This window comes from Podarcis erhardii, assembly GCF_964252035.2.
Source record: "Podarcis erhardii genome assembly, chromosome: 11".
Lineage (NCBI taxonomy): Eukaryota > Metazoa > Chordata > Lepidosauria > Squamata > Lacertidae > Podarcis > Podarcis erhardii.
The window spans coordinates 55,431,028-55,447,410 of record NC_138501.1 but is presented as its reverse complement, the minus strand read 5'-3'; the positions used below and the strand labels follow the sequence as shown (position 1 = coordinate 55,447,410).

At 51.1% G+C, this 16,383-nt stretch overlaps 2 protein-coding genes across 3 annotated transcripts in view; both read left to right on the top strand.

Annotated features, from left to right (window-relative positions):
* PIGO (phosphatidylinositol glycan anchor biosynthesis class O) overlaps positions 1 to 16,383 on the top strand; it is a 114,431-nt gene that overhangs the window by 79,680 nt on the left and 18,368 nt on the right. The window lies entirely within an intron of this gene.
* Positions 6,697 to 16,352, top strand: STOML2 (stomatin like 2). 2 transcript variants are annotated; one of them, XM_081881616.1, is made up of 10 exons: positions 6,697 to 6,788; positions 8,157 to 8,309; positions 10,301 to 10,400; positions 10,891 to 10,949; positions 11,223 to 11,324; positions 11,861 to 11,995; positions 12,701 to 12,845; positions 13,643 to 13,722; positions 14,835 to 14,963; positions 16,097 to 16,352. In XM_081881616.1, exons 1-10 carry the CDS (start codon positions 6,735 to 6,737, stop codon positions 16,247 to 16,249), a joined length of 1,110 nt encoding a protein of 369 aa, XP_081737742.1. In that variant the 5' UTR covers positions 6,697 to 6,734; the 3' UTR covers positions 16,250 to 16,352. The 2 variants fall into 2 exon arrangements, with proteins under 2 accessions (XP_081737742.1, XP_081737743.1); XM_081881617.1 differs by having other exon boundaries at positions 6,771 to 6,788; positions 8,162 to 8,309.

The following is a 16,383-nucleotide window of genomic DNA, read 5'->3' as shown; positions in this document are numbered from 1 at the left end:
TTTTCTGTTGGAGCCTTAGAGCAGCCCTGCTGGATCACAGCTTCCCGTTTCCTGCACTGGTCAATCTTCATCATCAACCACCAACTGCTGCTTCCGAGAAGCCCCACAAGCAGCCAAGGGCCCTCCCCTGCTTGTTTGTAACTGGTATCCAGAGGTAGACTGCCTCTGTCCAAGGAGGCCCATCTAGCTATCCTAGCTATAAGCCATGGCTGCCTCTCCCTCTCTGCATTTGCCCTCCTCGTCCTCAAAAGATCACAAAGCCACAAAATCATGTAGAAAGGAACAGCTCTCCTTTGCAAGAAGGGCTTTTACCCTCATCACAAGCTCGGCTCTGCCCTCGCCGGTCCTGCCCAATGTAGGTGCCACTGCTGAGAAGGCTGTGTCCCACACAGCAGCCTACTGCATGGAAGACCCAGAACAGGGTCTCCAAAGATCGCTTCAGTGCATATATGGTGTTAAATAGGAGATGGTCCTTCAAATATCCTGGTGCCAGACCATTAGAGCTTTAAATGTAAAAAACAGAACTTCAGCCTATTGCGTTTTAGAACTCTTGCCTGACTACTGCATTCTGGGCCAGTTGCAATCTCCAAATACATTTCAATGGCATCCCACACATTAGAGTGAGTATAATCGCCTTTGAAATGCGCCAATGCAGGAGAAGGTCTTCTTTGTCACTTTGCCCTGGCTTTCAAACTTCCTACCTAAGGACTCCTCTTTGGGGACATTTTGCCATTGCACCAAAGCCTTCCTTTTTTGGCAGGAATGTGACCACCGGAGCTAGATGTTGCCAAGGCCCTTTGTGGCTCTGTCACACTAGTAGGGTAGCCAAAGGACCCTGACTAGTGGGGAAACGGGCATCACAGTCCCCAACTGCTCAGGCGTTTCTTTACACAGCAGCTTTTGTGTGTATTAATAATCAGCTGAGAGCAGGGAGAGCCAATTTGGTGCCCTTCAAATGTCGCTGCATTACAGTTTCCATCAGGGGTAATAATAATAATACTATTTATACCCCGCCCATCTGGCTGGGTATCCCCAGCCACTCTAGGTGGCTCCCAACAGAGAACTAAAAACAGCTCCCCTTTTCCCTCCTTTGGCAGAAATTCCTTGTTTTCGGGCCTGAGAGAGCAGTAGTAACTTCCTTTGACTTCAGCCTGGCTTTCTGTGCATGGTGTATGATCCCCCTCACAACAACTGTAAGGGGTCCTTTGCCTTTTTTAAAAACAGGTTAGAAGATGGCCTTGCTGCCACAATTAATGGGGAACTCTTAACAAGGGAGACACCGAGGTTCCGTGGTGTTCAACATTTTAAATAAAATTTTTTTTTATTTATACCCTGCTCATCTAGCTGGGTTGCCCCAGCCATTCTGGGCAGCTTTCAACACATATAAAAACATGATAAAACATCATACATTAAAAACTTCCCGATACAGGGCTGCCTTCAGAGAGCCAGTGTGGTGTAGTGGTTAAGAGTGGTAGTCTCGTGATCTGGTGAACCGGGTTCGCTTCCTTGCTCCTCCACCTGCAGCTGCTGGGTGACCTTGAGCCAGTCCCACTTCTCTGAAGTCTCTCAGCCCCACTCACCTCACAGAGTGTTTGTTGTGGGGGAGGAAGGGAAAGGAGAATGTGAGCCGCTTTGAGACTCCTTAAAGGGAGTGAAAGGCGGGAGATCAAATCCAAACAACAACTCCTCCTCCTCTTCTTCTTCAGATGTCTTCTAATTAAGAAAAATGAACAAAAGTAGATTCGGTTTACAAACGGCCTTGACGTACCATTAAGGGAAGGTGGACTCTCTTTCCTTGGAGGCTTTTAAGCAGAGGTCGGATGGCCATCTGTCAGGGATGCCTTAGTTGTGATTCCTGCATTGCAGGGGGTTGGACTAGATGACCCCCGGGGTCTCTTCCAACTATACTATTCTGTAATTTTATTTCCAACAAATACTCCTCAGGATAAAATCCTACCAAAGCAGCATGTTTCAAAATCATCACCCACACTATGTTACACAACAGGTGATGTTCCGCTTATGCTTTGCTCCCTAGCAGACCTCACTTAGTCGCTGAACATGACTTTCGCTCAGTCCGTGAATTTCAGTGGGTCTTAGAATCCTAGAGTTGGAAGAGACCCCAAGGGCCATCGAGTCCAACCCCCTGCCAAGCAGGAAACACCATCAGAGCACTCCTGACATATGGTTGTCAAGCCTCTGCTTAAAGACCTCCAAAGAAAGAGACTCCAGCACACTCCTGGGCAGCCAATTCCACTGTCAAACAGCTCTTACTGTCAGGAAGTTCTTCCTAATGTTTAGGTGGAATCTTCTTTCTTGTAGTTTGGAACCATTGCTCCGTGTCCGCTTCTCTGGAGCAGCAGAAAACAACCTTTCTCCCTCCTCTATGTGACATCCTTTTATATATTTGAACATGGCTATCATATCACCCCTTAACCTCCTCTTGTGTGCAACAAACTTCATGGAACAGCCCCCAGTACAGCAGATGGATGTGTCAGGGTTTGTAAAAAAAGAAAGGGTTCTGACCTCCCTTTGTTGCCTCAGCCTGGTCCTCGGACCCTTGTCGGCATAAAAGAGTTCACGAGAAGAGTATACTTGCAGAGTACTTTCTGCTTTTATTCTTAAAAGTCTTTCTGCAAAAGCGACTGACCAACTATGCACACCTCAACACTACCAACTTTCACTAACCAACCCAACAACACAAACTAACATTTCTCACTCTATGTATATACAACCTGGTGCAGGCTGCTGACTCATGCTGACCCAGCTTTTTAAGCATTAAAGAAACAGCGGGCAATTTTAAGCCGTGACAGGATGCAGCAATAGGTTCGTTTATAAGTAGATAAAAATAATTGCATAATGTCCCCTTGTAAAACACCAGAGGACATCAAAGGGGGGAACCACTTAAAAAGGGATCTGCAGAACCCGAATGGAAAGGGCCTCCAGAGCCTGTTGAGCCAAGTGGGTCGGGCTTGTTGGCCAGAGGTCATCTTCTCCCACTGCCGGGGGGGGGGGGTGAGGAAGGGAGGGGGTCAAGAGGCGAAGGGGGCCTGGGGATCTTGTTGGGTCCCCTATTCGGACCTGAGCTGTCTTGGACAGAGAATCAATAATAGACAGAGACAGGGAGATCCAATGAACACACCTTTATTCAGCTGAGCAAAGAGAGAGCAAGCACTTCCAAACAAAGGAATGGAAATTTCCCACTGAGAAAAAGTTTTCCTTTCTTTATAAGCCTCCCCCCCTTTCCTCCTCCCTCCCTGGCTGTACAGTGGAACCTCGGGTTGCGAACGTGATCCGTGCGGGAGGCACGTTCGCAACCTGCAGCGCCACGTCTGCACATGCACGTGACGCGATTCAGTGCTTCTGCGCATGTGCAAAGCACGGGAACCTGGAAGTAACCCGTTCAAGTACTTATGGGTTCGGCACGGTCCGTAACTCGAAAACGCACAACCCGCAGCGTTTGCAACCCGAGGTCTGACTGTAATTAGACCAGCCTGACTTTGAGACCTCGAATCGCCTTTTCTAGACACAGGAGACAAACTCCTTCACGCCAGTTCTAACAGAGGCCCTTTCTCTTTTACATTCCTTGGCTAGAACAAAGCTGATAAGGACAGTTAGGCTGATTAATGGGCTTTCACGGGAAACAAAGCGTAGTCTGGGCCAGGGGTCAGCAAACTTTTTTTTTTTCCCCTTTTGGGCTCTTTTGGGTTTTTCTTTTTTTTATATAATATTTATTAATGGTTTTTTTAATTACAACACAAAAAACAAAACATACAAAAAATATCACATTTTATAACATATTTTCTTATCCTCTTTGGACTTCCTCACATCTCCCGCTCCTACGTTCCAAAATATAAAAAATTAATCCAGCAATTTATCACCTTGTCCCCACCTTACAATCTAATTTTCCAATATTATATCTTGGATTTTAGATATGTTAATTTCACTTTTTAAAACGTTTAGTTTAGCCTAATCATTATCTAAAAGTTGATTTTTTCATAAATTTAACTTATCTTCATAATTCACTTCATCTGATTCAATGGTGCCAAATTGTTTGTGATCAAGCATCCTCCTTAACATTCATACAGTTTACAATATTTTTGCAAATAGTCCTTAAATTTCTTCCAATCTTCTTCCACCGTCTCCTCTCCCAGGTCTCGGATTCTGCCAGTCATCTCGGCCAGTTCCATATAGTCTCTCAGTTGCATCTGCCATTCTTCCAGTGTGGGTAGATCTTGGGTTTTCCAATGCTTAGCAACGAGTATCCTTGCTGCTGTTGTTGCATACATAAAAAATGTTCGGTCCTTCTTTGGCACCCCTTGGCCAACAATACCCAAAAGGAAGGCCTCTGGTTTCTTAAGGAAGGTATACTTAAATACCTTTCTCAGTTCATTATATATCATTTCCCAGAAAGCCTTCACCTTGGGGCAAGTCCACCAAAGGTGAAAGAACGTTCCTTCATTTTCCTTACATTTCCAACACTTATTATCAGACAAGTGGTATATTTTTGCAAGTCAGCAAACTTTTCCAGCAGGTGGCCGGTCCACTGTCCCTCAGACCTTGTTGGGGGCTGGACTATATTTTTTGGGGGGGGGGATGAATGAATTCCTATGCCCCACAAATAACCCAGAGATGCATTTTAAATAAAAGGATACATTCTATTCATGTAAAAACACGCTGATTCCCAGACCTTCTGCGGGCTGGATTGAGAAGGCGATTGCGCTGGATCTGGCCCCCGGGCCTTAAGTTGGCTATCCCTGACCTTGTTGTTGTTTAGTCGTTTAGTGGTGTCCGAGTCTTCGTGACCCCCTGGACCAGAGCACGCCAGGCCCTCCTGTCTTCCACTGCCTCCCGCAGTTTGGTCAGACTCATGTTTGTAGCTTCGAGAACACTGTCCAACCATCTCGTCCTCTGTCGTCTCCTTCTCCTTGTGCCCTCCATCTTTCCCAACATCAGGGTCTTTTCCAGGGAGTCTTCTCTTCTCATGAGGTGGCCAAAGTCTTGGAGCCTCAGCTTCAGGATCTGTCCTTCCAGTGAGCACTCAGGGCTGATTTCCTTCAGAATGGAGAGGTTGGATCTTCTTGCAGTCCATGGGACTCTCAAGAGTCTCCTCCAGCACCAGAATTCAAAAGCATCAATTCTTCGGCGATCAGCCTTCTTTATGGTCCAGCTCTCACTTCCATACATCACTACTGGGAAAACCATGGCTTGAACTATACGGACCTTTGTTGGCAAGGTGATGTCTCTGCTTTTTAAGATGCTGTCTAGGTTTGCCATCGCCTTTCTCCCAAGGAGCAGGCGTCTTTTAATTTCGTGACTGCTGTCACCATCTGCAGTGATCATGGAGCCCAAGAAAGTAAAATCTCTCACTGCCTCCATTTCTTCCCCTTCTATATGCCAGGAGGTAATGGGCCCAGTGGCCATGATCTTCGTTTTTTTGATGTTGAGCTTCAGACCATATTTTGCGCTCTCCTCTTTCACCCTCAATAAAAGGTTCTTTAATTCCTCCTCACTTTCTGCCATCAAGGTTGTGTCATCTGCATATCTGAGGTTGTTGATATTTCTTCCGGCAATCTTAATTTCGGCTTGGGATTCATCCAGCCCATTTGCAAGAGCCAAGACAGAAACTAGTCTTCTTTTCAAACAGGCATAGGCAAACTCAGCCCTCCAGATGTTTTGGAACTACAACTCCCATCACCCCTAGCTAACAGGACCAGTGGTCAGGGATGATGGGAGTTGTAGTCCCAAAACATCTGGAGGGCCGAGTCCGTTTGAAAAGCGCACAGGATTAATTCAACAAGCATCTGGATGGAGGTTCACGACGGGAAATCTACGCAGGAGCATTACCGGTCTATATCGGCTTAAGGAGACCATCAGGAGAGACCATAAAGGACAAAGAGAAAATATTTGATTAAGAAGTGATGTGAAAACAGCAAGATAAGACTGGAAAGAACTATGAATATGTGTTTGGACTGTTTGAACATCTATTTGGACTTATTTGGACTGATTTGGACATTAACGCAGAAGTAATGATTAGATCAGAATCCCTCCTCGGATCTGGAAGTATGGGACCCCCCAACAAAATTTAAAAATTCGGCACTGTAATTTGGAATCTATGTGATGTGGTTTGATTCGATGTGATTGGCCGGTTAATAAAAATTTATTTAAAAAAAATAATAATTCAGCAAGCAATTTGTACAGAAGGAAGACGGCGTTAGTAATGCCACATACAAAAGAGAATTATACAAAACAGAAGAAAGAAACAGATCTGAGACCCCACCATCCAGCCCCCGCCCGCCTCCTCCGTGAAAGGGCCCGGCCTCCCGTGGCAGGCAGTTCCGCAGGTGAACTGCTTCGCTCTCGCGCGGCCGGCCCTTTCTCCTCCCCGCGCAGCGAGGCCGCCCACGTCGGGTTCCCGTTCGCAGCAGGCGCGGCGCCGCCGCCATGTGCGGGGCACGAGCGAGGGACTGGGGGCGGGCGGGGGCGCTGCGGGCCGGCGCGCCGCCTCGCCCCCTTTCTCCCTCCCTCCCTCCCTCCCTCCCTCCCTCCCTCCCTCCCCCGCCAAGACGCCTCTCCCCTCGGCCCCCCCTCCCTCCCTCCATCCCCGCGCGCGAGGGGCCGCCGGAGTCGCACGGGAGCCGGCGCTCTTCTTTCTCGGGCCGGGCGGAAGGCTTTCGGGGACGGACCGGCTTCCGGCTTCCGGCTTCCGGCGGCGGCGGCGGCGCGGCGAGGGCGAGATGCTGGCGCTGCGGGCGGCGCGGGGGGCGGCGCGGGGGCTGCTCCTGCGGGAGGTGGACGAGGGGGAAGGAAGGGGTGGGGACCCCGGGAAAGGGGGCGCTGCTGCCGCTTCCTCGGGGCAGAGACCCTGCCCTCCACCCAGGGGCCCCTGAAGCCCCTGCAACCCGGGCGGGGGGCGGGGACTGGAGTTTCATTCCCTTCCTTTTATGCCCCTGTTTCGAAAACAGATCCTTCGCCTCTGGGATCTCCAGGCATCTATTCCAGGCTTCCTCCACCTTCGGCCCTCCAGATGTTTTGGGACTACAATTCCCATCATCCCTGACCACTGGTCCTCTTAGCCAGGGATGATGGGCGTTGGCGGGCGGGGCCTGGATGGTGGGGTCTCAGATCTGTTTCTTTCTTCTGTTTTGTATATGGCATAACTAACGCCGTCTCGCTTCTGGGCAAATTGCTTGCTGGATTGATCCAGTGTGCTTTTCAAACAGGCATAGGCAAACTCGGTCATTCAGATCTTTTTCGGACTACAACTCCCATCATCCCTGACCACTGAGCCTGTTAGCTAGGGATGATGGGAGTTGTAGTCCCAAAACATCTGGAGGGCTGCAGTTGAGGAAGCCTGATCTGTTCCCTGGAGTTGGGCTGGAGGATCCTCAGAGTCTCAAATAAAAGTACACAGGAGAGGCCTTGGAGGAGAGGTTTAGGAAAGGCAGCAGGCAGGGGCTGGGGCTGGCAGGGCTGTGGGACTCCTTCTCTGGAGCCTGTGGGAGTGGGGCAGCCGGCAGGGGCAAAGGTGGAGATTCCTTATCCCTCCCCCAGCTCGGTGCCCCCTTGCTCTCCATGAGGGAGGCATAGAGCAATGGCCAGGAGGGCTAAGAAGGTGGTACGTCTTAGGGGAAGGGTCCTGGGCGGTGTTGCTTTTCTAAACCCACTTTTAGTTGTTTGTTCAGGGATGTAGCGGTTAGTGTCGGACTGTGGCCTGGCAAAGGTTCACATCTCCCTCACTTGGCCATTAAGACCTCTGGGAGTGACCGTGGGGCTCGGCCTCTTCCTCTCAGCCTAGCCTACCACACAGGGTTGAAGTGGTTATTAAATGGGAGGTGAAGTATATGCCACCTTGAGCCCCTTGGAGAAAAAGGTGGGATAGAAAGGCAGGAATATTACCCACCCTTCACCCTAAGCTCCCGGGGGGGGGGGGTTGCAGCATTAAAGCACAGTATTAAAAGCAATGTGAAGCAATCCTAAAAAAATAAGGTGGGTCCTAAAATGGGGCAACTTGTGCCCAAACTTGCCTGAAGCTTTGGGGTGGGCACATGGACATACCTCTGTCCGCTTCCCTGTGTGCTCCTTGGTGTTTATCCCCAACAGCTGGTGGAGTCTTCTCTCTGCACACTCTCAGACTTTCCCCCCCAATGTCTTTGCAGAGCAGCAGGCGGCCGGTGCCCACGGTGTGGCTGGCCAGAGTGCCGCAGAGATGGTCCTCCAGCCTCCCTATGAACACGGTGATCCTCTTTGTGCCTCAGCAGGAAGCCTGGGTGGTGGAGCGGATGGGCAAGTTCCATCGCATCCTGGAGCCAGTAAGGAACAGTCCTCCTTTCAGCGATCGGGGTTTGGGGTGAATCTGCAAAGGGCGACTTTTGAGGAACCAGTGGGGTGCCAGCTGGGTCTTAATGCCAGTCCGGCTTACAAGTTTTTAGAGTTAGTGTGTCCTTGGCTTTCCTATGTAGAGAAATGGCCAAAAAAGCCACAAGACTGCCAAAATGGAGGCTCCTCTTCTGAAGGAGGGAAAGGAAGGAAAAGAGGGAATCAGAGTTTGTTGCCTGGCATTGGATGAAAGTAGAACGTGCAGGTTGGGCTGGTAGCGGAGATTGAGATCATTGTTAACTAAAGTAAAGGGTCCTGTAGCACCTTGAAAGACAAACAAATGCTGACATTAGATTAGACGACACAGTTAACATATTTACCATTTGATGGTTTCTCCCAGACATTAAAGGGACACAGGTGGCACTGTGGGTTAAACCACAGAGCCTAGGACTTGCCGATCAGAAGGTTGGCGGTTTGAATCCCTAAGACGGGGTGAGCTCCCGTTGCTTGGTCCCTGCTCCTGCCAACCTAGCAGTTTGAAAACACATCAAAAGTGCAAGTAGATAAATAGGTACCACTCTGGCGGGAAGGTAAAGGGCATTTCTGTGTGCTGCTCTGGTTTGCCAGAAGCGGCTTAGTCATGCTGGCCGCATGAACCGGAAGCTGTACGCCGGCTCCCTGGGCCAAGAAAGTGAGATGAGCGTCGCAACCCCAGAGTTGGTCACGACTGGACCTAATGGTCAGGGGTCCCTTTACCTTTACCTTTAGGTAAAGGTAAAGGTACCCCTGCCCATACGGGCCAGTCGTGTCCGACTCTAGGGTTGTGCGCTCATCTCACTTAAGAGGCTGGGGGCCAGCGCTGTCTGGAGACACTTCCAGGTCACGTGGCCAGCGTGACGAAGCTGCTCTGGCGAGCCAGCACCAGCGCAGCACACGGAAACGCTGTTTACCTTCCTGCTATAAAGCGGTACCTATTTATCTACTTGCCCTTAGGGGTGCTTTCGAACTGCTAGGTGGGCAGGAGCTGGGACCAAAGACGGGAGCTCACCCCACCGCAGGGATTTGAACCGCTGACCATACGATCGGCAAGTCCCAGGCACTGAGGTTTTACCCACAGCGCCACCCGCGTCCCTTTACCTTTACCTTTACCTAGACATTAAAAAAAGAAAGAAATAGCAAGTGCAGGTTCCAGGGACAGTGTCTTGCACAGAAGTTCACTCTTCAGTGTTACTTTCCTGTCAAAAATACCTCCCTGTTCAGCCTTGAAATAGCATCTTCAAAGGGGCGGTTTTTAACAGAAAACTTACGTGGGATTGATCAGTTGCATCCATGTGAATAACTGGATATCTTTTGGGAAAGTAAACAATTAAAGCAATTCCAAGCAAAAGCAGCACAATATCGACTAAACAAAACTGAAGTGGTGAGTCCCACAAAAATATTGTAAGTGTCAAAAGGTAGCATAAAGAGGTTTTTTTGGCATATGGAAAAAGCTATACGACAGATTCTAGATGCACTACTGTGAGGGGATTCTACAACTGAGGGGCTGCCACAGAGAAAGCCTGTTCCCAGGTCACCATTCATTGCACTTTTGAGGGTGCTGGAACTACTATGAGAACTCCCTTTGCTGCACTTGACACCTGAGAAGGCTTACCGGGATGGAGGCAACCTTTCAGATATTTGGCACCTAAGTCATTCAGGGCTTTAAACTCTAGTGTGAGCACCTTAAATTAATCCTGGGAACCAAACTGGCAAACAGTGAGGCTGTTTTAAAACAGGAGGCATAGAAGCCTGGCCCCAGGGACTGGTGGGAGCTTGAGTCATGCAAGAACTGGAGGGCCACAGGGTCTGCACTCCCCTGGTTTACAGCAGTGTAAAACGTAAGCTCAGCTTTCAGGTAATTCAACAATCTGGAACAACAGTTGCATGGAGAAAGAGGTGACTGTTCTGGAGAAATACTTTCCCCTTTGCTAACCCTTTTTGCCAGGGGCTGAACTTCCTCATCCCGCTTCTCGACCGCATCCGCTACGTGCAAAGCCTCAAGGAAATCGTCATCAATGTACCAGAGCAGTCGGCTGTTACCCTTGGTGAGAAGATTTGGCTGGGGAGGCAAGGAGTGGAAGGGCCGGGCAGGGCTGAGTTGGGGGCCGGCCCTGGAGTGGGTAATTTGTGGTGTGGTCCATCTCTGTCTAGGCCAGCAAAACCTCCTTGCCAGTGCTGGATAACCCAGGTTCTTTAGTTTTCCTTTGCATAGTTACATGTGTGAAGACAGAGCTTTGTCTGTCTGTGTTCATCCAAGGCCTTTGCAAATTGAATCGGTCTACCTCAGTATTGACCAGATGCCTGCAGAGCAATTGCCTGGTTCTTAACCCTTCTCCAAACAAAGGGAGGCCTAGACTTTCTGTTCTCTGTGCTGGAAGGACCTTCGCTATTTGGTTGGGAAAACCCTTGCTTGTACCTTCACTTGCTTGAGCGTAGGTATTTGCTGCCTCGTTCCCCTGCTGCTGGGCCTTCTTTGTATCTTCATGGTGGGCCCTCTGCCTTGTTCTCATGAAATTGTTCCTTGTTTCCTTCCAGACAATGTCACCCTCCAGATCGACGGCGTCCTCTACTTGCGAGTCATGGACCCCTACAAGGTACTACCTTCCTGGAAACTGACTGTGGCCTAATCAAGCCAGGAGCCCCTCTGGGACACAGCAGAGGATTCCACCCCACATCTCTGCAGCTCTTGTGCATGTTTGGGGGTGTGCAGCTGAGAGGGCAAGAAGGGGGGTGTCTGCTGAGCTTTCTGTCGTCTTCTGGGGCCAGGAGGGGGTGAGGCCTTTCCCTTTCTCCTTGGCCCTGGGAGTGTCAGGCAGCCAGTGCTGCCTTCCTGTTCCATCCCTCTGCCTCCTCCTTTTCCCCTCTAGGCCAGTTACGGAGTGGAGGACCCCGAGTACGCCGTCACCCAGCTTGCCCAGACCACCATGAGGTCTGAGCTGGGCAAGCTCACCCTTGATAAAGTCTTTCGGGTGAGCCACGGGAAGTGGGGGGAGGTCTGGGGTGTGTATCTGGCACTGGGGAGTAGAAGTTGGCGGGCCAGAGCTCTGCGGCAGAGCAGGGCTGTATAACAGGAGGGGCGGCAGACTGGGTTTCTGGGGGAGCTGCAGAGAAAGCTTGCAGGGTATGGATACGGCATGATACAAGGAGGTTCAGATCTGCCGCGGGTGCCCCGTGTGGCACAGCCTGGGTGAAGTGGGGGTGGTCGCCTGCTTTGAGGATTCTGAGGCACAGTCTTTGCTCCGCCAGGTCCTCTGGCTGGTGAGAGCACCCAGGCAGCGAGGGCTGGAGAACAGCCAGGCCTGGGAAAGAATCCATGGCTAAGCTCATACTTTGCCTGCAGGAGGTCCTGGGTTCAGCCACAGGCAGGGGTGGAGAGGAAGGTCCTTCCCTGCCCAGGACTCTGGAGAGGTGTAGCTGCCAGTCAGAGCAGGCGGTGGCTGGCCTGGGGCAAAGCAGGCAGCTTCCTTTGCTGTCCCCCTCGCTGACCCCACATTTCCCCACTCAGGAGCGTGAAAACCTCAACGCCAGCATCGTGGACGCCATCAACCAGGCTTCAGACTACTGGGGCATCCGGTGCCTGCGCTATGAGATCAAGGACATCCACGTGCCCCCTCGCGTCAAGGAGTCCATGCAGATGCAGGTCAGCCTGGCCCTCGGAAGCCTCTTCGGGGGCCACTTCTTTATAGAGTCCTTTATAAAATTCCGCAAATCTTTTTTCAGTTTCCTTAGGGTTACTTATTATTTTGTCCCCAATTATGATTTTATTAATTATCCTTTCACATTCTTTTTTCTTTAGCTGCCAAGCCAGTAATTTGCCTGGCTTGTTAGCAAACTCAAAATTTCTCTGTTTCATTAATCTTAATTTCCATTCCATTTCTTCATTTATTATAATAGAATATTGTGACTGTAGTATTTTAATATTTCTCTTTATTTCCGCATTATCTGGTCTCTTATATAATTCTATTTCATTTTTCCTGATGTCTTCTACCACTTCTTGCTTCTTCTTTTCTTTCTGTTTTCTTTCTATTGAGGATGGGGGCAGACTGCCGTTCCCTCTGCCTCCTCCGTCCGTGGTCCATCTTGCTTTCTCTGATCTGGCTGAGGACTGGGAACGGGACTCCACAGTCTGTCCTGGCGATGCCTCCTCTCAGCTGCATTTCCCTCTCCCTGGCGTGGGTACCGTCCTCGCAGGCTCTGGAACGCAGGACTTTTTTGCCTGTGATGTGGGAGCCATCGATCCTGGGAACGGTGATCTCTGTGTGTCTTGGGGCTCCTCTTTAGGGTCGCCCGGCTTTTCTGCCAGGAGGTTGGCAGGTGTCTCACCAAGCGGCGCTTTCCCTTCCAGGTGGAGGCCGAGAGACGCAAGCGGGCAACCGTGCTGGAGTCAGAAGGGACCCGGGAGTCGGCCATCAACGTGGCCGAGGGGAGGAAGCAAGCTCAGATCCTGGCCTCGGAGGCGGAGAAGGCCGAGCAGATCAACCAGGCTTCCGGTAAACTCGGGAGGCCTCTCCCGGTTAAAGGCAGAGAAGGGCAGGGAGACCTCTGAGGCTGCCTCCCTCTTCCTCTGCCCCATAACTCAGAGCCTCTAGTGCTGGGGCTTGTGGGAGGAATGGATGAGGGGGTAGGAGGTATAATGTGTACAAAGGATAAATGTGCAGCGGGAAACAGCTGGGAGACTCAGCCAGGGAATAGAGGGCCGTCCTGTGGGGCAGGCGTGACAGTTCATCCCTGAAGGAGGATATCTGCCTTGAGTTCTAGAAACCTGCTGTGAAATACAGAGCTGGGATTTTGGGGGATGCTGCTTGTGCAAAGGATGCCAGATCCCGACCCACCAAAGATGACATTGTTCCCCATGGTCCAGCAGAACCCTGACCCATAGGAGGTGCCCCTTTCTCCTATGCTGTTTTTTGTTCCAACAATTAAGTGTTTTATTTTTTTGTTAGCCACCCTGAGCCCGGTTTTCTGAACCGGGAAGGGTGGGGTATAAATAATTATTCTTCTTCTAATTTCTGCTTGGCTATCACCCACTCCTTTGGAATCGGGGCCTCTTTCCAGGCGGTTTGGGGAGGTTGCCTCATTTCCTTCCTAGCTCCTACACCCGGGGAAGCATCTGGGGCCCAAGGGTGTCTGGAGTAATTGGGGAAGGGGTTCTGGTCAAAGGAAGTCACTGCACTGCTTGTGCTGTGAGCTGAGCCCATTTTTTACCCGGGGGGGGGGGGGGATGGGTGGTTCATGTTCTTTGGGGCTCCCCTGAACCTGCCTGACAGCCCTTTGCTTCCTTTCCCAGGGGAGGCCAGTGCCATTCTGGTGAAGGCTCAGGCCAAAGCAGAAGCGATCCGAGTCGTGGCAGCTGCTCTGGCACAGCAGGTGATGGAGGGGGTGGTCTCAAGGGAAGCACCTGCCTGGGGAGACCCCTTGGGAGGGAGTCTCCCAGCATGCGCTTGGTGTCAGCTTGGAGCGGCTCTCCCAAGGCCTTGCAGCCAACTTCTGGCTAAGTTGCCGCCCTGGGCTCCTTTGGTGGAAGGAGATGTTCGAAGCCCCTTCTGAGCCTAAGAATAGCTTGTCTTGTTGTCTTTCGTCAGGGCAAGAGGAGATGGAAGCGCTTGGGTTGCAAAGCAAACGGATAGGGACTTGATTTGGTCCTTCCTCATCCCTCAGAAATGGTGTCCTCTGTCACACCAGAAATACTGTTCTTGGGGGACAGGGGGCAGGCAGGTGTGGAGGACTCCTTGGTCCTGAATGGAGTAACTGTGCCCCTAAAGAAGCAGGTGTGCAGCCTGGGAGTCATTTTGGACTCACAGCTGTCCATGGAGGCACAGGTCCATTCTGTATCCTGGGGAGCTGTTTATCAGCTCCATCTGGAACGCAGGATGAGACTCTCCGTGTCCGCGGAATGTCTGGCCAGAGTGGTGCATGCTCTGGTTATCTCTCGCTTGGACTACTGCAATGAGCTCTACGTGGGGCTCCCTTTGAAGGTGACCCGGAAACTGCAATTAATCCAGAATGCGGCAGCTAGACTGGTGACTGGGAGCGGCCACCGAGACCATATAACACCGGTTCTGAAAGACCTACATTGGCTCCCAGTACGTGATTCCCTCCCTGTAAGAAGCCAAGTTACAGGGAACCAGGCAGAGGGCCTTCTCGGTAATGGCACCCGCCCTTTGGAACACCCTCCCACCAGATGTCAAAGAGAAAAACAACTACCAGACTTTTAGAAGACATCTGAAGGCAGCCCTGTTTAGGGAAGCTTTTAATGTTTAACAGACTACTGTATTTTAATACTTTGTTGGAAGCCGCCCAGAGTGGCTGGGGAAACCCAGCCAGATGGGTGGGGTATAAATAATAAATTCTATTCAACGCCAAGCAAGCTGGGGAAGGAGAGCCCCATTCTGGGACATTTCTCTCCCTCTCTTCCTCCTCCCGGTCTTTCTTTCCTGCGTCTTTGTACCATCTCACTTCCTCTCCTCTCTCCCTCCCAGAACGGCAACAGCGCAGCTTCTCTCTCTGTGGCTGAGCAGTACGTGGCTGCCTTCTCCAAGCTGGCAAAAGAGTCCAACACCATTCTTCTGCCATCCAGCACGGGAGACATGTCCAGCATGGTTGCCCAGGTGAGTTTGGTGTGCAGACGGACAGATTGGGACCTGCTGGCACCAGTGGAGGGCAGGAGCTTGGAGGGCTGCAGGTCTAATAAGGAAGGAGATTTAGGTCAAACACCGCAAGAGCAAAAGATCCTTGTGTGCAGATGAAACAATAGCTGCTTAAGGCTTCTAAGATTGCAAGAATTCAACCGTTTCCTTGTTGGCCAGGGGTTGGGGAGGGAGGAAGAGAGGAAGTATCTGGTGGGAGGAATGCCTCACTTCGGGTCAGGAGCCTCCATTAGGCATCTTGCAGCCTGATCCCATCAGAGATGGGCGCTTCTCACACCATATAACACCGGTCTTGAAAGACCTACACTGGCTCCCAGTACATTTCCGAGCACAATTCAAAGTGTTGGTGCTGACCTTGAAAGCCCTAAATGGCCTCGGCCCAGTATACCTGAAGGAGCGTCTCCACCCCCATCGTTCTGCCCAGACACTGAGGTCCAACTCCAAGGGCCTTCTGGCGGTTCCCTCATTGCGAGAAGCTAAGTTACAGGAAACTAGGCAGAGGGCCTTCTCGGTAGTGGCACCTGCCCTGTGGAACGCCCTCCCACCAGATGTCAAAGAGAACAACAACTACCAAACTTTTAGAAGACACTTGAAGGTAGCCCTGTTTAGGGAAGTTTTTAATGTTTAATAGGTTATTGTATTTTAATATTCTGTTGGAAGCCGCCCAGAGTGGCTGGGGAAACCCAGCCAGTTGGGCGGGGTATAAATAATAAATTATTATTATTATTGTTATTGTTATTATTGAAGCTGGTGCCCTTCAGGAGCCCAAACTCTGCCTATGATCCGGCTGTTTAGTGGAGCAGGGGCCTTGCAGTGCTGGAAAGCAACGATTGACTTCAGACCTGCAAGTTGAGCCTGCTTCTGATCTGACCCCTGGCATAACCGGTGTGTGGTCATCCACTCCTAGGCTCCATTTCCCCATGGGGGAAGGCTAATATGGTGAGGTCCTCTTGCAGATTGCAAAACTGCCCACAGTCTGGGTTGCTGGGTAGAGCGAGGGCAGATCCTTCCAGCTACTTCTGTGTTGTGTGATCCATGCCATGTGCTGCGTTGAGGGGCTCTGACCTCTCCCTCCCTCCCTTTTCTCTCTCCAGGCAATGGGAATCTATGGCTCCCTGAGCAAACCCCAACCCACCAAGGCGGCCTCTGCAGAAGCCACAGCTCCCCCCGCCCTCCAGGCCCCTCCTCCGCCTCCGCCCCCAAGCATAGAGTACACTGAGCAGGAGCAGCAGCCGAGCGCCAGCTAACGGAGAAGCCCCCTGCTCCCCACCCTTGGACTCTTGTCCTTCCCCTCTTTGGATTATTTTCTGATTTGGATTTAATCATGTAATAAAAGGAGATGGCCGGGAACCAGCCGTCTCCCCTTGTTCTGGGGGGAACC

Coding starts and splice junctions, on each gene's coding strand:
- STOML2 (XM_081881616.1), top strand. CDS start 6,735: ATGCTGGCGCTGCGGGCGGCGCGGGGGGCGGCGCGGGGGCTGCTCCTG. Junction 10,950..11,222: donor GAGTCATGGACCCCTACAAG/GTACTACCTTCC, acceptor TTTCCCCTCTAG/GCCAGTTACGGAGTGGAGGA. Junction 11,996..12,700: donor AGGAGTCCATGCAGATGCAG/GTCAGCCTGGCC, acceptor TTTCCCTTCCAG/GTGGAGGCCGAGAGACGCAA.